Below are 27,147 nucleotides of genomic sequence, written 5' to 3'. Positions count from 1 at the left end.
CAGGGCAAGACCAAGGAGGAGGGAGTTGCTACCAAGGATTTTAGCCAAGAAATCTGGTTCAGTGGTGCAGCTACACTAAGGATCGGAATGGGGATCTCGACATTGGCAGAGGAGTTTCCAGGAGGGAAATCGAGGCTCAGAGGGATTCACACCGTGAACTTCTAGAAGGAAGCAGCGAGATGGCAGTGAACGAGGTAAGAGACCAGGACAGACTAGACGAAGCCTCAAACTTCGTAGTCTAGGAAGGCCAGAATCTCATCGTTCTAGACAGGAACCATCTCAAGCACTTCGCCTTGAGGACAATAGCGGTCCCAGTGACCCAATAATAACGATAAGTACGAGGATGCAATGGGGAGGGCCAAGAGCATCATCCTTGAGGGGTCAAGGACCATGTAGTACCACACATTGCAGAGAAGAATATAGCAAATGAGATATGGGAGGCCCTAAAGAAGTTGTATCAGCATACTTTTGTGCAGAGGAAGATGCTATTAGAAAATCAGTTGTGATCATACCAGATGCAGAAGGGAGAACAGATCGACACCTTCCTCGATCAATTGAAGGAGATTCAGGATCAGCTGACTTCCATAGGGGCCACGCCGGATCAAGAATTGATGGTGAGAACAGCCTGAACGCAGTCTCAGAAGACTGGGAGGTGTTTTTCCAGAGCATACTGGGCAGGGCGACCCTTCCAGATTGGGAGGAAATGTGAGCGGCTCTTCACCAAGAAGAGATCAAAAGGTAAAGCAAGGCGAGAAGCAGCGGCAAGGGGATCAGAATCAAGAAGGGGAAGAGGAGGATGTTGCCCTAGCATCTGAGGGAAAGCAGGAGAAACAGAAGAAGAAGGACCTCTCCAAGGTCAAATGCTTCAACTGTGGGGGCCTGCGTCACTATGCGAGCCAGTATCCGAGGAAGAAGAGCAAAGGAGAGGCTTCTAAGACCAAGGCAACGCTAGCAAGGGCGGAGAAGAAAGTGGAGACAGATGATGACTGTGCCATGAGTGCTCACACGCCACTTGAGCGGAAGTGGGGAGACATCGAGCTGTAGTCAGACGAACTACAGGCAATGAGGGCAGGATCCTTGAGGTACCCAACCTCTCAAATTATACCTGGTACGAGAGCCCCGAAGAGGAGTAGCAGTGTTGGCGGATGTCGGTAGAGACAGATGCGGATGGAGCGATAGAGGGAGCTACAGTGTAGGAGTCCAGGACAGCGTGAGGCAACAGTGCGAGATGCACAAAGTTGTTGCAGCAGCACAGAGGTCAGAGAGGGAGCACTTGTCAGTGACAGAGGGAGCTTCAGCATCGGGAGTGTCTCTAGCCTGACAGAGATGTCAGAGTTGGGAGATCAGTTACTTACTTCTCAGTAACTGAGTTGCAGTGCAGCAGTTAGCAGTGGCAGTGCTATGGGCAGCACGATGCAACATGATGAGAGGGATTGCAGTGCAGATGCAGCAGTGGCAGTGGCAGAGCCATGGGTAGCAGCACGGATGCAGAGGGAGTTGTTGTACAGATGCAACAGTGGCAGTGGCAGGGCCATGGGTAGCAGTACATGATGCAGCAGCTTCAGAGGATGTTGGGCAGTAGGCCTAGCATCAGCATAAGGACCGATGTCGGATGATCAGGGTGATGCTCAGTTAGGAGTATTACTAGAGCACAGTCCTCGCTAAGAGGGAGTGTTGATTTGGGGTAGCATCGGATGTGCTCTAGCCTCAAAACTTGGTGGAGAGGCTAAGGCACATGAGATCTCCAATACCCAAAAATGGTTTGGGTAGATTCTAAACAGTTTGAGAGATATTAAAATAATTAATATTTTTAATGGAAGTCCTAAGTCTAAACTTAGGGAAAATAAAATATTAATGTGTATTAATATAAAACTGTGTTAGAATGGTCCAAAAGTCATGGATCAAGCCAGAATTAATCTTAGTCGTTGATTAGGGACTTAATCTCGGCCATTGAATTGTCAACGAGAAAAGTATAAGAGGAGGCTTGAGGGTCACTTGGAGAACACACCGAGTTGATCAAGATTTTGATTTTCTGGGGTAAGGTTTGCTGAGGAAGTCGAAAGAGTGATCAGAGTTGCAGCTGAGGGGCAGTGAATACAAAAGCAGAGAGGCAGAGATAGTACCAGGAGGATCAGCGCAGAAGCCGGGAGAGAGGGACGTAGAGCTAGCCAGGGCTCACGCAGAGGCAACCAAGAGCTGCGCAGTGCCTCAGAGAGCCAACGTGGGTGACGCAGAGGCTCTAAGGGCTGATGCAGTGCCTCCAGAGGCTGATGCAGGGCAAGCTAGGGTGACGCTGGGCCAAAAAGGGTTGATGCAGTCCCTAGACGCTAATGTTGGGGTTTTCGTGGGGCAGTTGGAGCTGGGAGCTGTCAGAGTGTTTATACGGGGTTTCAACCGGAATATCTGCTTCCGAGTAGAGAGATACTACTGCCGTGATTATTCTCTGTTGGGTGAGCCGGTTTTGGCACTGGACTAAGAATGTATTTAGAAACTGCATAATAATAAAACCCTAAGATAGCTACACTGGTTTTCCCGCATTGGGTTTTTCCGAGGACATTGGTCCAAAAACAACGGTGTCACTTGTGAGCTTGTTTTGTTTCCTTCAGTTGATGATCTGTAATGTGTTGAGCATGTACTTGTATTTATTTTCAGTATTTACATGGTAAATAACTTTTTAATTAATCAGAACAAGTAGGAAGAAATAAATCAGAAAAGTACATGAAGGGTTTCTAACAGATAGACTTAGAAATTCCAATAGGGAACAGTCGGAGTCGTTGTGGGGTTTGATCATCCGGTTGCTGATTTGCCGAAATATCTATCGGCGGATAGAGTTACTATTGCTGAGGATATTCTCTGTTGGGTGAACCATTTTTGGCACCCTAGTTGTATTCACGAAATCTGCTTAATATACAAACCCTCTATATGTTGCACCAGTTTTCCCGAATTGGGTTTTCCTGGGGACGATTGTCCAAAAATAACGGTGTCCTTGTGTTATTGTTTCTGTTTATTTCAATGCATGATCTGTATATCTGTGAAGGCTGCATAGTGTTTACTTCGATGTTTAGCAATTAAATAACTTGTTAATGTAAAGAACAAGTAGGAGATTGTAAACCAGTAATTGCAGTAGGGGTTTCTAATGTGTTAAGACTCAGGAATTTCCAGAACAGAGAGGCAGCGCAGTAGCCGGGAGAGCTGATGCAGAAAAGTTGTCTGTCACGCAGAATCCAAAACTGTCGGAACAGCCGAAACTATCGAAACTGTCGGGAACTGTTGGAACAGCCAGGAGAGCTAGCGCAGAGGCAACGCAGTAGCTGAGAGAGCTAATGCAGAAAAGTTGCATGTCACGCAAAATCTAGAACTGTCAGAACTGTCGGAACTGTTGGGAACTGCTGGAACAGCCAGGAGACCTGATGCAAAGGGCAGAGAAGGTGACGCAGGGCTGACACAGAGCCAACGCAGAAATAGTCGAGGTTAGCCAGTCTTGTGCCGAATCAACCGAAATTCTGCCAAGTGAAGTGAGGTAAAACTCACTCAGATTTTTCACCAATATTTTCTCTGTAAAGGATTGCTAGATGAGCATCCTAGATTTGTATTCAGATATTTCTCCTGCATAATAATAAACCCTCAGAACTGTTGCATTGGTTTTCCCGCATTGGGTTTTTTCTGGGAACTATTGTATCCAAAAATAAGTGTGTCCTATGTATCTTGTTCTTTGCTCTAGTGTCTGTTTCATGACAACAAATATTTAATTAGTGTAGGTTGCAGAAGTAATTTGCTTCAGTATTCAGAAGAATAACTTGATGTAATGTAAAATCAAGTAGGTGAAGTAGATTCAGATTCGTTGCAATAGGGGTTCCTTCATAGTGTAGGAATTTTCACATTTTTCACATGCTTGATCTCTTTCTTCACTTGCTTCTTCTTGGATGGATTGGTCAACCACCTTATGTTCCTTGTGGGAGCACTTGCTTCTAGGACTAGTCAACATTCCTTCTTCACTTGCTTCTTAGTCAGCAATCTTATACTCCTTATGTGAGTATTTCCTTTTGTTGACTTTCATTGTATTGTAGTACATGCCTTCGAGCATGTCATTGGTGAAAGAGATTCTTTCCTACTTGATCATGTTATAGAACTATTCCCATGACTCAATAATATACATATGATAACATGACTAAACTTTGATGCATACATACCTCATCTTGATTCTCCTTTGATCATCTTAGCTTCATTTGGTTGTCCTTGGTGTGGCCCTTCTTGCTTCATCTTAGCTTGCCTGCATATCATCCTTTTCTTGAATCCCATGAATGGAATTCCAATGAGACATCTGCTTTTGTTTATGAATCTTCTTTTGAAGATTCCATCATAGGATCTTGAAGACCCTTACCCTGCAAATGTTTCTTTTCTTTTGATGATGGAGGTCTTCTAAGATTCTTAATCATGATCAATTTTCTTTCATTGTGGATGAGGTCCTATTCTAGGTATGCTCCTTCTACATGAATATCTTGAGCTATATCTACCATGCTCCTATATTCTAGAAGATATTTCTAACCATGCATTTTGTTCTATTATAAATGCTCCTTCTACATGAGTATTTTGAACTCTATGTACATCATGCTTCTAGATTCTAGAAGATGTTTCTGGAAAATCTTCCTTCTTTTGCTTCTTGTCTTCTTCTTTCATTTCATGAGTCACATGAGCTTCTTCCCTTTTTCTTTTGTTGGCGTTGTCCTTCTTCAATTTAGGACAATTCCTTTTGTAGTGTCCATATTCTTAGCATCCATAGCATTGGATTTTGGACATATCTTTGTTGTTTGTTCTTCGTGGACCAAATTTGCCAAATTTTCCTTTTCTCTTGGCCATGGTAGTAAATGCTTGCTCCTTTGATCCCACATCTTCATTTGCTTTGAGTCTTGTTTCCTCTATCTTGCATAGAGACCACATTTCACTTAGTGGGGTGGCTTCCTTCTTTGCATATATGCTTGATGTGAAGTTGCCCCAATCCTTAGGTAGAGCATTGAGTACTACAGTTGTCATTTCTTTGTTAGACATAACTTCCCTAGCTCTTGAAGTTGATCCCTCATCTCAGAGATCTTCATGAAGTAGGGAGCTATTCCTTCCTTTGATATCTTCATTTTGTACAATTCATTTCGTAGAGATATCACTTCTCCAGTTGTGGTTACCGAGAATAGCTCTACTAGTTTATCATAGATTTCTTTTGATGTTTCAAGTTTGGAGACATAAGGAATGAGAGAGTCTTTGATGGATTCTATTAGAATCCTTTGAGCTCTTGTCTCATCCTTATTATACTTGGCTAAGGCTTGAGTTTGTTCCTTAGCAAGAATAGTGACATTCCCTTTGATGTGTTCTAGAAGTTCATTCTCTTTGAGAAGTAAATCAGTCCTCTTCTTCCATGCAAGAAAGTTATTGGTACCTACCAATTTGTTGCTTTCCTTGCAAAAAGACATTGATGTATATTCAGGAGGAGACATATACTTGATAGATTTTGAGATGTAGTAGACTTGCTTTCTCCTTGAAGACTTGATGGTTTGCCTTCCTTAGATCTTGATGTTCTTCAAGTTGCTTTCTCCCAAATGGGCTTGCTTGATGACGAGATTTGCTTGATGACTTGTAGATTGATGTAGGTCCTTTGATTTTCTCCTCTTGTAGGTGCCTTTGTGTAAGGCTCGTCTTCTTGCTTTGTAGTCTTCCTTGATGAATGATAGATGGTAGACCTTTTTGGCTAGATGCTTCAACTTTTGTAGATGTCCTTCCTTGATGAGTGTTCTTGAGATGCCCTTTCCTTGATGTGTCACCTTAGCTCTGATTCCATGTTGAAGAATCAAGGGAAATTAGGTGTAGTGTGATTCTTCTTGACTTGATAACAATTTGTGGAGTCTTTTTACTTTTTCTTGTTAGCATAATCTTCTTCTTATTATTATTAATCTATGTTGCATGGGTTCCCGAACCTAGGGATGGGGTTCTCGAACCTGTCCCAGGTTCTCGTCCCCAAGTACCGGATTCGGGTTCGGGTGCTTCTGAGAACAACCCATAAGAACCGGGTTCCTCTATGAAGAACCGGGTTCTTCATTTAAAAAAATTGGGTTCTTTTGTCTTGACGGGTACAGAGAACCCTGATGATGGGTACTTGGAATGCCAAAATCAGGTTCTTTTGGGTTCTTTTGGGTTCTTTGGGGTTCTTTTAGCTTTTATATTTTATTTTTTAATTAATTTAATGGGCTTCCCCTAATATTCTAGGTAGCTAGTTCTTCATTTTGCGAGAGGAATTTGGAGTACTTATGCCTTTATCCATTTAGTAAAGAGAAATATATTGGGCTCAAAGAAGGCAAAGAACTTAGTGTACATTCATAGCACACTTCGTCTCATATCTCGAAAAGACCTTGGATACGAGGGTCCTTTCAAGGGATGGGACCAATACACAAACGATGCTATGTGTGTGGACGAGGAGATACAACCAGATGGCCTTATTGAGCTACCTCCAATTGCTATGGATGAGCAAGAGCCTCAGGATGAGAGTGATCCCTACTTGGAGAGCATGCTAATTGAAGATCTGAGTGATGTTGATGACATCGCTTGAGGAAGCCATTGTTCACTATTAGATATTTTTATTTTAGTATTTTAAAATTTCCTAGTTCTTGTTTGGAGATGCCTTAAGACAAATTTTGAATGTAGTATGACAATGGACATATATCATGATTCTTATTAATATGTAAACTCCAATTTGCACTTGATATCAAACTAGAAATTTTGAAATTTCATTGTGAATGTTGAATGTTCAATGATGTGCATGTTTAAATATTTAAAGTTTAAATCATAAATATTTTAATTTTCTTGTTTAAAGTTGAAAAATATACAAATTCATATATATTATAATTTATAAAATATAATATTTATATTATATTATATTATATTATATATATATATATATATATATACCACCGATGAACCCACGCACCCTGTTTCGAAAAATGGCGTACCCGTCCCATCCCCGCACCCATACCCGTCCCCGAACCCACATTTCCTGGCAACATAGTTATTAATGCATGTGTATGTACTTCATCAAACTACTACCAAAAACATAAGAACAAGAACACAAGATGTTGGCTCTCTGCCAGGGCCAAAACCTCTCTTCTCTTGAGAGGAAAACCCTTTAGTAAGTTTCTCTTATTGAAGCTTCTTATTGATCAATGCCAAACCCTAGACCCTTGACAAGAATATCCTCCAAGCACAAGTCAAGCCCTTTCAAGATTACTTCTTCTTGCAGCACTTCGTCCTCCTCCTTCCAGCACTTTGTCTTTCTTCCTTTGGCACTTCTTCCGGCAACTGTAGAGACCTTCGATTGTATACTCTAGAATGACCCTTGACCTTTTCTTCCTTCGCTTGTGATGGAGCCTTTCTAACTTAAGGAGATGACCTTGTTGCCTCCGAGCCTTCTTCTCTTTCACAAATATTGCAGACTTAGAGCAGCAATAATGCAACCCTAGTTCTTCACACGTGTGAGGGAATACCCTCACAAGAACTATGTTAAACTTCTCCTTCTCCCTTCGCTTGTATAGCCTTCTTCCACGCTTGAGTGAGAGGCCTTGTAGGCCTAGTTTTAACCCTAAACAATGAGATATGGTTGACTGTAAGTTATTGTTGTCATAACCGCAGAGACAACTCTCCTTTCCTCGCACGTGTGGTTGTAACTAGCCCTTTAACACTTCGGTTTTCTTCCTCCTTTCTTCATTGCCTTGGAGACCCTTTTCTTGTCCTCTTGTTACCCTTTACTTGCCTTCTACCTTCGTTGATTTCAAAGAGGAATGCTTGATGTTATAGTGGAGTGGACAGCCTCTATATATAGAGGATTGTCCCTCCTTTTAGGCCGACTAGAAGGCCGACTTGAAGACTGTTTGTAGGCCGACTTGCTATCTTTGCTTCGGATGGTTTCTTTGGTGGTGTCACATGCTTGGAGGAGACTTGACTTTGCTTGGAGGGATATTCTTTGACTCTTATACAAACATATATATCGTGCAACATGCTCTTAAGGTCTTCGACATTTTCTTTTGCCTATTTGACTCACCTATAGCACTTTAACATGTGCTAGACCTATTTCAATGAGCAAGAACCTCATTGACATATATTATAGAAATAATATTTCTTTTCTTGAATAAATACAAATATCAATAGTACATTTATGAAGACCGAACCTAGTTACATTTCCTTCAACAGGGTAGACCCTGTGGAAATGAAATGATGAAGGACAAGTTGGGAACCAACCAGTCCAAGAGACACAGTTGAGTGGCCTAGCTACCTGGTTCAATTTAGCAAGATTTTAAGGATCAGATTAAATTTATATTTGAGACCAGTGCCTTATGGAGTCAAAACTCTTGCTTGTTGAATTAAGACAAAGTAACCGGATCAACAACTGCTACTTGGATGCTTCACTAACTTATATGAAATGCAAATCCTAAGACCTAGGTGGGATGCAAAGATCTTGGTTATTTTTAATTAAATGCCTAATCTAAGTATGACCTATCCTTAACTGTTTTGTAGTTAGGCTCCAAAGTAGGTTGTGGGAAGGAGGCCAACAAGAAGCAAGCAAGAGCTTGATTAACAATACCTTTTGTTAGGCTCCTATTACTCGATGCCTCCGGCCCTACAGAGACTATGGCTCTAACGACTGCAAGGTCACTGTGTTAACCACCAAAGAGTTGCTAAGCCCCTCAAGCTAGTTGAGAAGGGTGGCCCCAGAAGTCTATAAACCAAGCTTGTGCTTGGAGGTAATTTATTAGATGCAAGTAGAATGATATACAAAGATTATGAGTGAGAGATCCTAATGTGAGATTGTTTAAGGTTCGTTTAAGTACCTAATTATTATTTGAGTTATGCCCACAAGTACTTAACAATGGTTAGTAAAAGATAATCTCATCAACAAGAATATGTGCCAAATTCAAAGTGCCAACAATAAACAAGAGATATCCACAATGTAATTGCTTCAAATATGCCAAATATCTACATTAGAGTACTTTATCCGCTTAGAATAACTAGCCAATGATTCCTTAAGAGATAGACAATAGAATTATTAATGCTAATTAGGTGTCTTCCAAGATAATGTCAATGACAATTAGATTTCTCAATGTCAATCATTCGAAGATATTCAATTTAAGCGATGAACACTTGATCTTTAATTATCATCCACACATAGAGATTAACAAATGAAACAAGAATGAAAACACCATTTGCCAAAGTTCTTATGCCAATTATGAAAACAAAAGATTACCCAAGAGATTAAACTTTTCATACAATTGACATTTGACTAATGATATACCATTCAACAAGATAGCAATGCTCAAAGATATCTCCTAATCAACTTGGTTGCCTAAGTGAATAATTAGGAGATATCATTGAGCATTGCTATCTTGTTGAATGGTATATCATTTGTCAATTGTCAAATTGTATGAAAAGGTTTAATCTCTTGGGTAATCTTTTGTTTTCTTAATTGGCACAAGAACTTTGGCAAATGGTGTTTTCATTCTTCTTTCATTTGTTAATCTCTACGTGTGGATGATAATTAAAGATGTAAGTGTTCATCACTTAAATTGAATATCTTTCGAATGATTGACATTGAGAAATCTAACTATCATTGGCATTATCTTGGAAGACACCTAATTAGCATTAATAATTCTATTGTCTATCTCTTGAGGAATAATTGGCTAGTTATTCTAAGTAGATAAAGTGCTCTATTGTTTATCTATTGTAGATATTTGGCATATTTGAAGCAATTACATCGTGGATATCTCTTATTTATTGTTGGCACTTTGAATTTGGCACATATTTGTTGATGAGATTGTCTTTTACTAACCATTGTTAAGTACTTGTGGGCATAACCCAAATAATAATTAGGTACTTAAATGAACCTTAAACAATCTCACATCAGGATCTCTCACTCATAATCTTTGCATATCATTCTAAGTTAGTCTTGCATCTAATAAATTACCTCCAAGCATAAGCTTGGTTGATAGACTTCTAGGGCCACCATTCTCTGTTGTAAAATGTAACTAGGTTTGATCTTCATAATTACATGTAATTATGATCTTTGTAAATGATGAAATGAAGAGAATAAAATTATTTTTGTAATGCCTTGCTTCATGGGTTTCATGAGCAAGAGTTTTTATCTAGTTGGCTCCCATTGAGAGCCTTAGGATTTATCATTAGAGTCAAAGAGTCAATGTCATGTATGAAGAAGCCCTTCTTGGGCATGTGTCAATTGTATATAAGTCTATATAGCCCTCCAACGACAAGCACACAGTCCCCTCTTCCTATGTCGGCCTCAAGATGTATGAAGGAACTCATGTCGGCTCACATTAAGGAGACACACCCATTCGAATGTTCATGTCGACTAAATTATATGGACGAATTACTATATATATGAGGCTAGGCTCTTCGCATTAGCACACTTCAGACTTCGCATATCTCTGAGATTTCGCAGAAAAGCGGATGTCTGAGGTTTTTGGAGGCAGTAATAAGTTCGTATATATCACAGGAAGGAACTCGGATGGAGAAGGGACAACAGGGTTCTCTCTATAGTTAACCACTGTCAAGGGAATTCGGATCCCTCTTATGATCATAGTGACAGCAAGGGAGAATGGTCTCTGTATAGACCACAGTTTGATGTCTTTGAGATAATTATAGTTTCGTATAATTAAGAACCTCCAATTCAGTAGTATGCCACAGTGATTCAGTGTACATTACAGCAAAGAAGCATTCGGTGTCTCTCAGGAAAAAGATAACTAGAAGAGGAGCATTATAGTGATCTCAATTTGATATAACTACAGTGATCTCATATGATGCAAGATTAGAAGAAAAAGAAAACGAGAGAGAGTAATCGATAAAGTGGAAGAGGACTTGTGGCTTGGTCTTGGAGTGGCCAATAGGTCAAGGGTCTTGGTCTTGGTACTTGTCAATTGGAATCTCTATAAGAAGAATTTGTGCGGGTTTTCCGCTCAAAGAGTGAGAGGTTTTGGCCCTGGCTCATAGCCTACATTTTGTGTCTCTTTTTTATTTATGTTTAGGCATTGGTAGCTATTTGATGAAGAATGTTGATTTGGGGTAGCATCGGATGTGCTCTAGCCACGAAATTTGGTGGAGAGGTTAGGGCACATGAGATCTCCAATACCCAGAAAGGGTTTGGGCAGATTCTAAATAGTTCAAGAGATATTAAAATAATTAATATTTTTAATGGAGTCCTAAGTCTAAACTTAGGGAAATTAAAATATTAATGTGGATTAATATAAAATTGTGTTAGAATGGTCCAAAAGACATGGATCAAGCCAGATCTAATCTTAGCTATTGATTAGGGACTTAATCTCAACCGTTGATATGTCAATGAGAAAAGTATAAAAGGAGGCCTGAGGGTCACTTGGAGAATACACCAAAGTGATCAGTCATTCTATTCTCTAGAGCAGGGTTTGCTAAGAGAGATAGAATCAGTGATCGAAGTTGCAACTGAGGGGCATTGAGTACAGAAACCGAGAGGCAGAGATAGTGCCGGTCTTAGTCACCGCATTCGGCGAATTTAATCGAAAAAATTCGAAATTCGGCGTATTTAATCGACAGTCGAATTTATTCGTTTAGATTCGGCGTATTTAATGGCGTATTCGAATTTGAATGCGTATTCGAATTTTTGTCGAATAAATTCGACATGAAAATCGATAAAATTCGTTTTACTGCGTTCAAATTCGTTTTTCGGGTGTTGGTAACTTAGGCTTTAGATTAGGTTTTACTGTTGTTTTCATTGCCGCCGCACGACAGAGACAGAGAGACTACCTTACAGTTCACAGAACGACGCGTCGACACCTTGACGGGCTCGGGCTAGGGTTTCATTGCCGCCGCAGGCCCGCACACGCTGTAACTTGTAAGTTTTTCATGAAATACGCATGTAACTTGTAAGTTTTTCGAATTTGAATGCGTATTGAATTTGAATGGCGTATATATCTTAGAATTTAGTATGAGTTTGTTTCAATATGAGGATCGAGGCTCTAGCAAGGAGTTTGTTTTTTATCGAGATTTATGATTCCACGTTCAACAGTTATAGACTAGTCACTATAGTTCCAAATTACTTCCAATAGACCAAAACAAATTCAACAGTGTAACAGTACCCCAACGGTCAACCAGATGTCCGAGTTATTCAAGATCAATCTGCAAACTGGTAAACCCCATCATCCATGCGAGTTCTGTGACCTGTCTGGACAAATTCCTAGATTGCTTCAGGACCACACTCGATTTCTGCTTCCATATTACCTTCAAAATCTTCTCAACTGTCGGCTTCAGTGTTCTGGCCCTGCTCAACAAATTGCAGATCTGTTACCATATTCAGACTTCATATTCCCTCAGGTGCCTTCTCTGTTTTGTTACAGGTGCCGAAATGGCATCAGATGCACTTCGTGTTTACACAGGAGTATCAAAGGGAGTTGTGCATCCTCAGAAGGTGCTCCGATCTGCTCAGAATGTCACAAGGTCACCGTCAACCTCGGGTGGTCTCAGACTCTCACCTTGCCTCAGTAAATGTGAATTACTTGATTCAGATTATTTTGCTGCCTCAGAACTTTGGGTGCCTCAGATTGCGGGTGCCTCAGAAAATTCGTCTAGCTTGCCTCAGGAAACTGGCCACGAATTAGCCTCAGGAGTTTCAATTCTCTGCCTCATATCGATTTTTCTTTGCTTCAGGAGTATTTTGCTAGCTGTAGATCTGCTTTGATCTATTTTCAGCAGATTAAACGTGGAAGTAGCTGGAAACTAGCATCCCATATCATACAATGATACACCCACAGTCCACTAGAACAGTATTAAATCAGGCTCATTCTATTCACTCAATAGACAGAAAGGTAGTTTATTCTAGGCTCAATTCCAGGCTCATTCTAGGCTCAAATTTCAATGTATTCTATTACTAATTTACTATACAGAAAGCCTGAAAGGTAAGCCAGAAAAAAAGCTGAACAGAAAGGTAGTGTCCAGTTCCACTGTCTTTCACTGTTATTTCAACAGTCATAACAAGATCAAAGTTCAAACCTCTGTAATTTTATGTCAAGCCACTGTTCTGTAATAAATTATAATGATATCAGCCACTGTAATTATGTTCTAACTTCTCACTGTGTTGAAGGCTGAAGCCTGATTTGACTGTGTTGAATATGACTAACGAAAATGTAATTTCAACACGAATTGCAGGCATTTCAGACATTGAACAGACTTCTAAATTCCAATGGCACCCCAAAGTCAACTGCTGTAGCTTGGACTTTTATCCAAAAAGATGGTTCTAATCTTTCATGTCAGCTGTGTGGACATAATTTCAAGGGCACTTTGACTAGAGCAGTGGATCACCTTCTCGGTATTACCAATGGAAGTGGAGGTGGTGTTGAAGCCTGCAGTAAGATCACTGATGAACAAAAAGCCAAAGTGGATAAAGACCATTCCAGTTCACAGATGCAAAGGCAGAAAATGGTGAATAAGAGGCAGCGAATTGAGAGGGAGATTGCCATGTCTTCCTCCACCATTAATTCAGTTTCAAACATTGGTGGATCTAGTTCTACAACTCCTCAAGCAAAAACAGGTGTGCCGAAAACATTAAATCAATTCTGGAAACCTGTTGAGAAACAGGAAGTTGATGACGCTGTTGCTGAGTATTTTTATGCATGTGCAATTCCCTTTAATGTGGCGAGGAGTCCATTTTTTACAAATGTAATTAAAAAGGCCATTGATTTTGGGAAGGGCTATGTTCCTCCTGGATCTGAAGCTTTAAGGACAACTTTGCTAAAGAGAGCGAAAGACAGAGTGACAGAAAAGTTGGCTGATATTAGAGAGTCCTGGAAGCTTACAGGATGCACAATTTTGAGTGATGGTTGGTCAGATTTGTGTCATCGCCCATTGATCAATGTGCTTGTTTATTGTCCTCAAGGGGTAGTTTTCTTGAAGGCAGTGAATGCAATGGATCAAGTGAAGACATCAGAATTCATTTTTGGAATTTTGGATGAAGCGATTCAAGAAGTTGGGGTGGAAAATGTTGTCCATGTTGTTACAGATAATGCATCAAATTGTGTTGGTGCAGGGAAGCTGATTATGGAAAAATATGGGCATATTTATTGGACCCCTTGTGCAGCTCATTGCTTGGATTTAATGTTGCATGACTTAGCCAAATTTCCTTGGGTCAATGAAACAATCCGAAGAGCCAAATCAATTTCAAACTTCATCATCAACCATCGTCTCACTTTGAGCATATACAGGAAGAATGCATCAAAAGAGTTGTTGAGGCCTTGTGATACAAGGTTTGCCACTTTTTATATTACTCTGAAAAGAGTTGTTGAGGAAAAAGCGAGCCTAAGAGCTGTTTTTTGCAGCACTGAGTGGGAGAGATCTACTCTCTCAAAAGAAACTAAGGGGAAAAATGTTGAACAAATAGTGCTCAGTAATGGCTTTTGGGAAAATGCAAACAAGGTTTTAAAAATTTGTGGCCCAATTGTTAATGTGCTCCGCATGGTTGATGGTGACAAACCTTGTATGGGTTTTGTTTATGAAAGCCTTGATCGTTGCAAAGAGGCCATTGCAACTGCTTTTGATAATGTGGAAGCTGATTACAAGGAGATATGGGATTTAATTGATAATAGATGGAAGAAGATGCATAGTCCATTACACGCAGCAGCATGCTATTTGGACCCTAGATTGTTTGGGTTGCCAAGACATAGGGACGAAGAAATCATGAATGGACTTATCCAATCTATTGAGAAGCTAAATCCAGATCTAGAGATTGCAGGTTTGATCAGAAGTCAGTTGAGAGCATACAGGTAAATGTCTATTGAATTATATTCCTTTGCATGCAATTATATGAATCTTGTTGTTAATGTCTTGCAATTATATGAATCTTGTTGTATATGAACTGATTGAGACTCTCAACTTGAATGCATACAGGTTAGAAGAAGGATTATTTGGAACAGTATCAGCAAAGTATGATAGGAGCAAAAGTGATCCAGCACTATGGTGGGAATGGTATGGTTCAGGGGCACCAGAATTGCAAAATTTTGCAATGCGTATCTTAAGCCAAGGAGCAAGTGCATCAGCATGTGAAAGGAATTGGAGTTCCTTTGACCACATTCATTCCAAAAAAAGAAATAGACTGTCATCTCAAAAATTAGAAGATCTTGTTTATGTTCGTAGTAATTTGCAGTTGGCATTGAAGAATGTGGCTAAAGAGTCATCCAATTCTTCTACTCCGTGGATCGATCCTGTTCCAAATGCAACAATGGGTGATGCTGATTTGTACATTGATAGTGACAGGGAATTCGCTGATGAATCTGGTGCTGAAGCATCTAGTGGATCCATATCTCATACTGCTCTTGATGACATAGAACTTTTTGATATAACAAGTGGGCAACAGGAACGTCAAGAATAAAACTTGTGTTCCTGTTTTAGAGTTCTAGTTTAGTTTTTGCATGAACAATTTGCTAGAGCCTAAAACTGCCAAGCTAGCTGCTACTTTAAAGTTTAAAGTTTAAACTCTCTTTTTATCTAATGTGGAAGCTGTTCACTCTTATTTGATGACTATTTACTCAGTACTGTTCTATTCGCTTTGATGGTTACATCATACATGGTACATTATATTTGGTTGGTGATCAAATGGTATCTTTTAGAAATTTTCATTATTTCTTTGTCAATATGGTTGACTCATTAGAAATTTTCATGTGCTACATAAGTTATAAGTTATAACTTGCTGATTTTTCCTATACATTTCAAGCTTTTCATCGAATTATGCTTTGACTCCATTATTAATATAATTTCTAACAATAAGATAGTCTTTATAATTGTATAAATCTGCCCTCTATCTTTAATATACATTTTTTTTTTCGAATTCTATATGTCGAATTTTATGTCGAATTTTATCGACAAAATTTGAGTTGCCGAATTTTATTCGAATTTCAAGGTCCTCGAACTCGAACTCGAATTCGAACCTGGTGACTAAGGTGCCGGTAGAGCAGCGCAAGAGCCAGAGAGAGTGACACAATAGCAGCCAGGGCCATGCAGAGGCAAGTCAGAGAGGCCAGCGTTGCTGACGCAGAGGGCCAAAAGACTGACGCAGGGCCTCCTGAGGCTGACGCAGGGCCAGCGCTGGGCAAAGAGAGGTTGACGCAGTCCAGAAAGGCAGACACTGGGGTTTCTGGGGGAGATTGGCTACCAGAAGGTTTATCCGGGGTTTCAGCCGTGACATTTGTCTCAGACTGAGAGGTACTACTGCCAAGGAAATTCTCTGTTGGGTAAGCTGGATTTGGCACCCAGATTGTACTCTAAATTGCTTAATAAGAAAACCCTCAGATAGCTGCACCGATTTTCCCACATTAGGTTTTTTCGGGGACATTGGTCCAAAAATAATGGTGTCATTTGGTGTGATTGTTTCTGTTTCCTTCAGTTGTTGATCTGTAACATGTTGAGCATGCACTAGTGTTTATTTTCAGTATTTACATTGTAAATAACTTGTTAAGTAATGGAACAAGTAGGTAGGAATAAATCAGTAAAGTGCATGGAGGGTTTCTAACTGGTAGACTTAGAAACTTCAACATGGTATCAGAGTGTGGTTGCAGATCACAAGAGAACTAAGGACATCAGCCGAGCGGAGCAATAGCAGCAGAAAACAGCTGTCCCGAGTGACAGAAGTTGTTTCTAGCAGAGCAGCAACAAGGGAAGGGTGACGTAGTGCCTGCGTCATCAAGGGTGAGCCAGGAAGAGGCAGCGCAGAGGCTAAGGGAGGCAAAGGGAGCCTCACGCAAAGCCATGCAGAAGCTAGGAGGGCTGACGCAGTTGATTGAGGAGGCCGAGTTGCTAGTGTCGGGATTGCGCAAAGCCTAGGAGCTCTCACCTTCAGGTTGTTGGGGTTTAGAAGGTTGTGGGAACATTGCAGAGTGGAGTTGGTGAGGTACTGTAGTCAGAACAGTACCTGACAGGGCAAGGCCAAGAGGAGGGAGTTGCTACCGAGGGTTTCTAGCCGAGAAATCCGGATCAATGGTGTGGTTGCACAGACGATCAGAGTAGGGGGCATCTTGACATCGGCAGAAGGATTTCCAAGAGGGAAGTAGAAGAGCATCATGGCAGTACACGGAGTAAGAGACCAGGACAAACTGGACGGAGCATCAAACTTTGCAGTCTGGAAGGCCAGAATCTTATCTATACTTGACAGAAATCGTGTCAAGCACTTCGCCTTGAAGACGATAGCTATCCCAGTCGACCCAGCTGAGAACGACAAGTACGAGGAGGCAATGGCGAGGGCCAAGAGCATCATCCTTGACAAGGTCAAGGACCATGTAGTACCACACATTGCCGAGAAGGAAACGGCATATGAGATGTGGGAGGCCCTAAAGAAATTGTACCAGCATACTTCTGTGTAGAGAAGGATGTTACTAGAGAATCAGCTGAGGTCATATCAGATGAAGAAGGGAGAACCGATTGACACCTTCCTCGGAGGACTGAATGAGATCCGAGATCAGTTGACTGCTATAGAAGCCACGCCGGATCAGGAATTGATGGTGAGGACAGCCCTGAATGCAGTCTCAAAAGACTGGGAGGTATTTGTCCAGAGTATACTGGGCAGAGGGACACTTCCACCTTGGGATGAGATGTGGGCAGCTCTTCGCCAAGAAGAGATCAAACGGCAGTCAAAGGCGAGAAGCAACAGTAAGGGATCAAAGTCAAAGAGGAGGAAGATGTTGCCCTAGCATTTGAGGGAAATCAAGAAAAGCGGAAGAAGAAGGATCTCTCCAAGATCAAGTGCTTCCACTGTGGGGAGCAAGGTCATTATGCGACCCAGTGTCCAAAGAAGAAGAGTAAGGGAAAGTCTTCCGAGACTAAGGCAGCGCCAGCACAGGTAGAGAAGGAAGTGGAGACAGACGATGATTGTGCCATGAGTTCTCACACACCACTTGAGTGGAAGTGGGGAGACATCGAGCTGCAGTCAGATGGACTACAGGAGATGAGGGGCAGGATCCTCAAGGTACCCAGCCTCTTGGATTAGACCTTGCTACGGGAGCCCTGAAGAGGAGTGGCAGGACTGGCGGATGAAGCGGCAAAGAGAGCTACAGTGCAGGATTCCCAGGACAGCGCGAGGCTAGCACGCTGCAACAGTGCGAGAGGCACAGGAGTGTTGCACCAGTGCAGGATGGCACAGAGAGGTGTGCAACGGTGCAAGATGCAGGGAGTTGTTGCAGCAATGCAAAGGTCAGAGAGGGAGCACTTGTCAGTGGCAGAGGGAGCTTCAGCATCAGGAGGGTCTCTAGCCCAGTAGAGAGGTCAGAGTTGGGAGATAAGTTACTTACTTCTCAATAACTGAGTTGCAGTGCAGCAGTGGGCAGCACGATGTAGCATGATGAGAGGAGTTGCAGTGCCGGGAGAAAGGACCAGCAGCAGCACGGATGCAGTGCCAGGAGAAAGGACTAGCAGCAGCACAGACGCAGAGGGAGCAGTCGTACAGATGCAGCAATGGCAGTGGCAGAACCATGGGCAACAGTGCAAGATACAGCAATGCAAAGGATGGTGGGCAGCAGGCCTAAAATTAGCACAGGGACCAATGTCGAATGGTCAAGATGATACTCAGTGAGGAGTATTACTAGAGCACAATCCTTGCTAAGAGGGAGTGTTGATTTGGGGTAGCATCGGATGTGCTCTAGCCACGAAATTTGGTGGAGAGGTTGGGGCACATGAAATCTCCAATACCCAGAAAGGGTTTGGGCAGATTCTAAACAGTTCAAGAGATATTAAAATAATTAATATTTTTAATGGAGTCCCTAAGTCTAAACTTAGGGAAATTAAAATATTAATGTGGATTAATATAAAATTATGTTAGAATGGTCCAAAAGACATGGATCAAGCCAGATCTAATCTTAGTCGTTGATTAGGGACTTAATCTCGATCGTTGATATGTCAACGAGAAAAGTATAAGAGGAGGCTTGAGGGTCACTTGGAGAATACACCAGAGTGATCAATCATTCTATTCTCTAGAGCGGGGTTTGCTAAGAGAGATAGAATCAGTGATCGGAGTTGCAGCTGAGGGGCATTGAGTACAGAGAGACAGAGAGGCAGAGATAGTGCCGGGAGAGCAGCGCAAGAGCCAGAGAGAGTGATTCAGTAGCAACCAGGGCTCATCCAGGGCCACGCAGAGGCAACTGGGAGTTGCGCAATGCTTTGAGAGGCCAATGTTGTTGACACAAAGGGCCAAAAGGCTGACGCAGGGCCTCTTGAGGCTGACACATGGCCAACGCTGGGCAGAGAGAGGCTGACACAGTCTAGAAAGGCAGACGTTGGGGTTTCTGGGGCAGATTGGAGCTGAGGAGCTACCAGAAGGTTTATCCGGGGTTTCAGCCAGGACATTTGTCTCAGACTGAGAGGTACTACTGCCAAGGAAATTCTCTGTTGGGTAAGCCGGATTTGGCACCCAGATTGTACTCTGAATTGCTTAATAAGAAAACCCTCAGATAGCTGCACCGGTTTTCCCGCATTGGGTTTTTCCGGGGACATTGGTCCAAAAATAATGATGTCATTTGGTGTGATTGTTTTTGTTTCCTTCAATTGTTGATCTGTAACATGTTGAGCATGCACTAGTGTTTATTTTCAGTATTTACATTGTAAATAACTTGTTAAGTAACGAAACAAGTAGGTAGGAATAAATCAGTAAAGTGCATGGAGGATTTCTAACTGGTAGACTTAGAAACTTCAACAAAGAAGAACACTAATAACTTAAGCAAAGAGAAGATCCTAATGTAATGTAATAAAAGATACTCACAAGCAGTTACTAATGAAGAGAAATCACCTAAGTCTAACGCCCTAGATTTCCCAACATGGTATCAAAGCTAAGGTGTCAAAATCAAGGAATGGCATCTCATCAAGGGACACTTAAGGATAGAATCTCAAGAATGGCATCAAAGCAAGTCGAAGAATATCAAAGCGAAAGTTCGAAGATCTACATTGAAGAATCAAACCCTAGATCAAAGAAGAAGAAGTCTTGGGATTATCAATCAAGGCCAAAGCCTTATTTCTACTCAAGGCGAATAGATCTACAAATCAAGGGAACTAGAAGTCTACACCAGCAAGAGTGTTGGATCCTATAGTCTTTAACAAAAACACCACAAAGACCATCATCAAGATGAAGAGATCTATAAAGAAACATTTCTAGATCACATCATCTTGGAGACCTGAGAAGCATTTCTGATCTGCACTCATTCTCCACCGAGAAGTTGAAGGATCTTGAAGATAAAGAAGGCATTATCATCATCCTCAAAAGAGATAAGGAAAGCTCCCTATTATTGCAGCAAGGATCTCCTCCTTATTCTTGAAGAAGATCATCCAAGGAAGCATCAAAACGTTCTCATCAATCTACACCAACAAAAGGAAGCTAGATCTAAAGAGAAGCAATCTCCTTTACTGAAGAAAGGCTTTTCATTTGGAAGAAGGTCATCCAAAAGGAGCACTAATACATCTTCTTCAAACACCATCAAAGCGATCAAGTTGAAGATTCCATCTTCACTTGTCAAGTAAGTATCTTCCATTCTATAATCAAATTTGGTAAAATGGCTTCGTTTTGCAAGGAGATCTATAAGCTCATTGGGTCATTGAAATTCCTTGCAATGAAAAGGAGGATAGACATAGTCCTTGAAGAAAGTTAAGTCATTGAACACATCTATGAAAATGTCTCCTCTGAATACATGGAAAGGAATTCTTATGAAAGGTCCCCTCATATAGCAGTAGTGGAGACATCAAAGAGATATATATGATAAGTTGGTAGAACTATTCTCTGAAAATGCGATAAGGAAGGTCACGTCACTTAGATCTGATCTACACAAATTGAAGGTATCAAAGGATAAAAGGTTATCTTCATAAGATCTTAATTACAAGATCGGGGATGAAATAATCTTCATACAACCAACTAATGATCAAGGTAACAAATGTCTACGAGGATAAGAAAGCTATCCCATTCAACAAAATGTGGGTTCTATTCAAGATAGAAGAAGACAAGTTGAGGGAAAAGTGTTGAAGGATCAAATGAAAGGATTCAGAAATTTTATCGAAAGGAAAGAAGAACATAGCCAAAATTCAATGCTATGAGCATTACATGAAAGATTGTTCTAAACTCAAGAAGGGCAATAACAAGAAAGATAGAGAAGAAGTCCATTTCACCAAAGAAGTGGAGAAAGTTGAAAGAAGGAAGTCCAAGGAAGAGGAAAAGCATCAAAAGTAAGAGCTCATAACATCACTATAGGAAACATGAAGGATATCTGATAGTCAATTATGAAGGATATAGCTCTTGAGAACCTTATTAAGAAAGGGAAGAAGTCATCCAGGACAAGTCTCATCATACATCAAGTCAAAGGGAAACATCTAGAGTGCTATCAAGTGTTTCATCAGGATTTCCAACGTGTGGAATTCATTGGATGATGGTTTGATGACATATGAAGCAGATCAAGGGATTGATGCTCTTTTCAATCAAGGAAGCTGCTGAAAGAAGCCTAGATGACCTAAAGGTAAATGAGGTATGTATGCTTGTATTTGATTTTATAAGGTCATGTTGTATGATTGCAGGTAATTCGGATCACTGCTCTATCTTGAGAAGCATGATAAAAGGAAAGGAAACTCCTCCTATGAAACGTTGTCGGAAGGCATGGGCCACACTAGATGAAATCAACATAATATGTCCTCATATGAAATATGAGGTGGTTAACTACAATTGATGAACTCCTGGGAATGAATTGTGTGAAGAAGGGAAGGAAGAGATAGTGAGATATGCAACCATGGTAAAGGCAACCAAGAAGATTTAACTAAGAAATCTCCCGGAAAGATATGAAGACTATGATGTAAGTCTGAAAAAGATGGAGACCCTTGACAATGGATATCTTTGAGAGATGTGTCAACATGCATGATGTTGATGCCTACAAGAAGATGTCATGATGAAAGACCATCACAAGGTAATTTTGATTTAAGTGTTCATTTCTTATTTTTGAACAAATATATGGATGGGCTTATGTAGGGCTACCAAAGGGAAGAACTATGAGTGTCTTCCATGAAGAACCATTTAGAAGGATGCAAGAACCTTTTGGAAAAGAAAACTTGATGGAGGTGGCATAACATGAAGCAATGCCAGATGAAGACTGATAGGATCAATTTCCGATGAAAGGAATGATGACATGACTAATGGATGAAAGTGATGGATGATTTGTGCCCTATGAAGAAGTCCCCAAAAGATGAAGACTCCACAACAAAGAAGAAATTCATGACATCGAAGAAAGGAGTTCTTCAAGCAGCTGATTGTCCCATTATCTCCACCTAAGGAGCAGCTGTAGGTCCCTAATTAAGAGGGAGCCTCGAAAATTTCTTACTTGGAAGAAACTTGAAAATTCCTAAGCCAAGAGGGAGCTTAGGTACATTCCTTGTGTAGGGATGAGTAAATTCCTTTAATGGAATAGATATGTCCTCCCTAATTGAGAGGGAGAGATAGACACATCATTCTGGTCTTCACCTGGGAAGACAGAATGAGAGGATTGGCTGATCATTTGGCATCTGATACTCTTTGAGGATGAGATAGGGCATCCAATAGAAGAATAGTCATGGAGGACCGATATTCTTTAAGGGTTGGGGAGTCCAAGATAAGAATAGTCCTCATGGGACATATCCTGAGTACCCGAGTAGGGTATGTTCCGAGAGAGACAATGATGAGAGTGTCTATAAATCATTGGTCTTGCCAACATTGAGCTCAGATCTTGTGGAGAGATAGAGTTGTTAGTCAAGGCCTTGCAATGTAACAATGTTGGTTGATATGATGCTAAACAAATGGGTTACCAATCCGATTCTTCTTATGAGAAATTCTTCAGATTGAGAATGACCAAGTACCATTATGAATACCTCCCTAGTTAAGAGGGAGTGTTAAAAATGTAACTAGGTTCGGTCTTCATAATGACATGTGATTATGATCTTTGTAAATGATGAAATGAAGAGAATAAAATTATTTTTGTAATACCTTGCTTCATGGGTTTCATGAGCAAGATTTTTTATCTAGTTGACTCCCATGGAGAGCCTTAGGATTTATCATTAGAGTTAAAGAGTCAATGTCATGTATGAAGAAACCCTTCTTGGGCATGTGTCAATTGTATATAAGTCTATATAGCCCTCCAACGACAAGCACGCGGTCCTCTCTTCCTATGTCAGCCTCAAGATGTATGAAGGAACTCATATCTGCTCACATTAACGAGACACACCCATTTGAATGTTCATGTCAGCTAAATTATATGGATGAATTACAATATATATGGGGCTAGGCTCTTCGCATTAACACAGTTCAGACTTCGCATATCTTTGAGATTTCACAAAAAAGAAGTTTGGATGTCTAAGGTTTTTCGGAGGTAGTAATAAGTTTGTGTATATCATAGGAAGGAACTCGAATGGAGAAGGGACAGCAAGGTTCTCTCTATAGTTAACCATTGTCAAGGGAATTCGGATCCCCTTATGATAATAATGGCAGCAAGGGAGAATGGTCTCTGTATAGACCACAGTTCGATGTCTTTGATATAGTTACAGTTCCGTATAATGAAGAACCTCCAGTTCAGTAGTATGCCATAGTGATTCAGTATACATTACAGCAAAGAAGCATTCGGTGTGTCTCCGGAAGAAGATAACTAGAAGAGGAGCATTACAGTGATCTCAGTTTGATATAACTACAGTGATCTCATATGATGCAAGATCTAAAGAAGAAGAAACCGAGAGAGAGTAATCGATAAGGTGGAAGAGGACTTGTGGCTTGGTCTTGGAGTGGCTAATAGGTCAAGGGTCTTGGTCTTGGTATTTGTCAATTGTAATCTCTATAAGAAGAATTTGCGCATGTTTTCCTCTCAAAGAGTGAGAGGTTTTGGCCCTGGATCATAGCCTACATGTTGTGTCTCTTGTCTATTTATGTTTATGCATTTGTAGTTGTTTGATGAAGAAGACCACTAATAACATAAGCAAACAGAAGATCCTTATGTAATGTAATAAAAGATACTCACAAGCAGTTACTAATCAAGAGAAATCGCCTAAGTCTAATGCCCTAGATTTCTCAACATTCTCAACTAGCTTGAGGGGCTTAGCAACTCTTCGGTGGCTAACACGTTGACCTTGCAATCGTCAGAGCACAGTCTCTGCGGCGCCGGAGGCTTAGAAGCATTTGAAGCATGATTTGGATTGGATTATTTCATCTCTGTTTTGTTGAGCCTGAGGCTCTATGGGTTTAAGATCTCATTCTATTGTTGGACTAGATTCGGTGGGGATGATCCCACCCTACCTAGTCACCCTCTTTTATCTTTTCTATTTGTTCCTTAGTTCTAGCTACAAGATCTTAATTATTTGAAGGAGCAATGTGATAATATAAGGAATATCTGAGATTAAGGCAATATCTGGTAGAGCTCCTCTAAGGGCAAATTCTGGGCAGAACGCACTTACCCATTCTTATTCCTGGTTTACTAAGGCAGGATGCTATATACCTGAGGTATCCGCACTCTTGTGAAGTAATGTGTATCTGTCTAAGGCACCATCCTAGATCGAAGCTGGATATCCCATGCAATAGGTTGATCTGTTGAAGGCCAAAGACACCTTGAGGTTGGACGTGTTGTTTCTGGGGTTAAATCCTATCGAAGTTTGTTGAGGTTCCAATCATTGCAAGACCTTTCCATGGCTAAGAATATCTCTGAGGTTGGATGGAACACTTGAACAATTTTCTGAGGCAAATTAATGATCAGATTAAGGACTCTGAGGCAGCAAAATTATTTTGGGGTTGGCCAAACCTTCTGATGCACCGAGGTCTTCTTAAGAAGCTTTCGGAGGCATGCGCCTGACCAGATCAAAGTATCTGAATCCCTGCGAAGCCACATTATGTTAGAGGAGACGTTTTTCTGAAGTGGGACGGAATCCTTCTGGGCAAACTCTGTGGCTGAGATTTGGGGACAGACACGTGACAGCATCCTGTGATCCAGCGAAATTCATCAGTGAGAAAAGAGGCCCCTTCAAGCCAGACCGAATCCTCACAAGTGCTGAAATTTCTGAAAGGAAAATGGGGGTAGGTCTTGTGGAGAAGTTATGAACAGAGACAAAGTTGGAGTACCCTTCCGGCTACTTCGTTATCTACATGAGATATATAGCATCCTCTTTTTGACAGTTACCTGTAGCAAGTCAGGGGTTTCATCCTGAAGTGACTCTGGTCAAAATCGCATTAAATAGAATAGTGTAATTGGGTCAGTTAATAGGGCAGTGTTAGTCGAACTCTGTATTAAATTTTGTTTGGAATTACATTGGGATTAGTGGAATTGATCTGAATGATTGGATCCAGTTTATGATTGTATGGCTGAATTATTGAATGGCTAAAGTTGCACTATATTGTTTGGTCATATCAGAATTATTTATTAAAGGTTGTGCATTGTTGAATTATATGGATGCCTAAGTTAATAGAAGAATAGCATCATTTTTTCGAGGATATATTTGCTCTGGGACAAATCTGCGTTTTTTCCTCTAAAAAGAAATGGATCTTTAGAAACCCTTGGCATAAATTACCCTAGTATGCGGCAAAAAGGGTTCCCAGGTACATACAGAGAACTAAAGATTTTGGGCCTCTCTATGAGAAGAGAAACAACTTTACACTTTGTAAGTTGTCGCATATTCAGATGCAGATTTTGTAGGTGATATTGATGATAAACATCAACATCAGGTTATTCAATGAACATGGGTTCAGCAGCAAATTCTAGGAGTTGCAAAAAGCTAGCAACAGTGGAAAAATATCTAGCAAAGGCAGAATACATTTCAGCTTGGGAAGTAGCATGTGAAATTGTCTGGCTACATAGAATTTTTGCAGGATCTTGGTGCTATTAAGAAAACACCAACTACATTTTTTCATTGATACTCAATCAACAAATGAATTTGCCAAAAATTTAGTTTTTCATAATAAAACCAAGCATGTCAACACCAAGTATCACTTCATCAGGACTCTCATCAACAACAGCATCATCAAGCCAAAATATTGTCCATCTGAAGATCAAACTTCAGACATTTTCACTAAGCCATTAAGAAAAATAAAATTCACCAAGTTTAGAGAAGAACTTGGCATTTGTAAAAATAAACTTCGAGTTAAAGGGGGGAATGTTAACCTCATAATCCTAAAGTTTATTTAGTTATTTAGTTAGATAATTTTCTAGATTAATAAATTTATTCTAGAATGTATTATTTCTAGAATAATAAAGTTAATTCTAGAAGTGTTGTATTTCTTAGAAGATAGATAGCCTTTGTCACAGCCTTGTCATAGTGATTATCCTTGAGTTGTTGATCAAGGACACATAGTGCATTGAGATGAGGCTAGAGAGGTTATATATATGGTAAGCTTCTCACCCCTGGTGTAATGTTTCTTCTGATTAATACAATTACGTGTCTGAAGACACTTCTATTAAATTTATCAATGAGGGTATTATTTATCAAATCTAGCATGGGTAAGTGCCCAGATTTCTTTGCTTATTTTTTATGCTCTTATAGGTCTTCTGGTGTTTATAGGCTAATGGATGCCCATCTTTTTTCTATTACAGAATGCATCTCAAACTTTTTCTGCTTGAAATAAAATGCGATATCAATTTTTCCATGGAAAAAGATTTATAATATATGGAGGGCACATTACCTGATTTGCAATTTTATGTTGCAATAAACAGTTGTTGATAGGAAGGATCTTATCAAAGCAACCTGGCACATGTAGCCCCAAAGCAGATTTATTTGTATATAGACTATCTTGTCCTTGTACAACATCTACAGGCCTCCAACTCTTTGTTCCAAATGAGAACTCCATCTGTGAGGTAAGATAGAATAAACATTAGCTACACTCCTGCCACTATCAAAGAACAACTAATCCTAACATGAATGTAAACTGCAAACAATGCAGCCCAATAATTTGTTACAGGAACAAGAAAGCCTCAAGAACATATTAACATGATAAAACCTCAGATCATTCCATGGGATTACAAGGAACCCTTGACTTTGAACACTTCTACTCTAGACAACAAGAATGTATGAGATATCAGTAATAATACAACTGTGTACAAACTACTGTACAAAATGACCAGTTCCTTGCAC

The 27,147-nt window shown here is 40.5% G+C and overlaps 2 protein-coding genes across 4 annotated transcripts in view; one reads left to right on the top strand and one right to left on the bottom strand.

Moving 5' to 3' along the window:
• LOC149187086 (uncharacterized) overlaps positions 1–27,147 on the bottom strand; it is a 347,335-nt gene that overhangs the window by 231,634 nt on the left and 88,554 nt on the right. For all 3 annotated transcript variants that reach the window (XM_089411283.1, XM_089411281.1, XM_089411282.1), the window contains one exon: positions 26,699–26,863. In XM_089411283.1, the coding sequence (XP_089267409.1) occupies positions 26,699–26,863 (165 nt within the window). The remainder of the gene's footprint in view (positions 1–26,698; positions 26,864–27,147) is intronic.
• On the top strand, positions 11,602–15,582 carry LOC149187087 (uncharacterized). The gene is made up of 2 exons (XM_089412743.1): positions 11,602–14,831; positions 14,956–15,582. Exons 1-2 carry the CDS (start codon positions 13,477–13,479, stop codon positions 15,434–15,436), a joined length of 1,836 nt encoding a protein of 611 aa, XP_089268869.1. The 5' UTR covers positions 11,602–13,476; the 3' UTR covers positions 15,437–15,582.

The sequence above is a fragment of the Pinus tabuliformis genome, chromosome 3_1, assembly GCF_031772625.1.
Source record: "Pinus tabuliformis cultivar Carrire ecotype Pingquan chromosome 3_1, CPIR1, whole genome shotgun sequence".
Lineage (NCBI taxonomy): Eukaryota > Viridiplantae > Streptophyta > Pinopsida > Pinales > Pinaceae > Pinus > Pinus tabuliformis.
The sequence above is the reverse complement of the archived record's forward strand: the minus strand, read 5'-3'. Positions and strand labels throughout refer to the sequence as shown.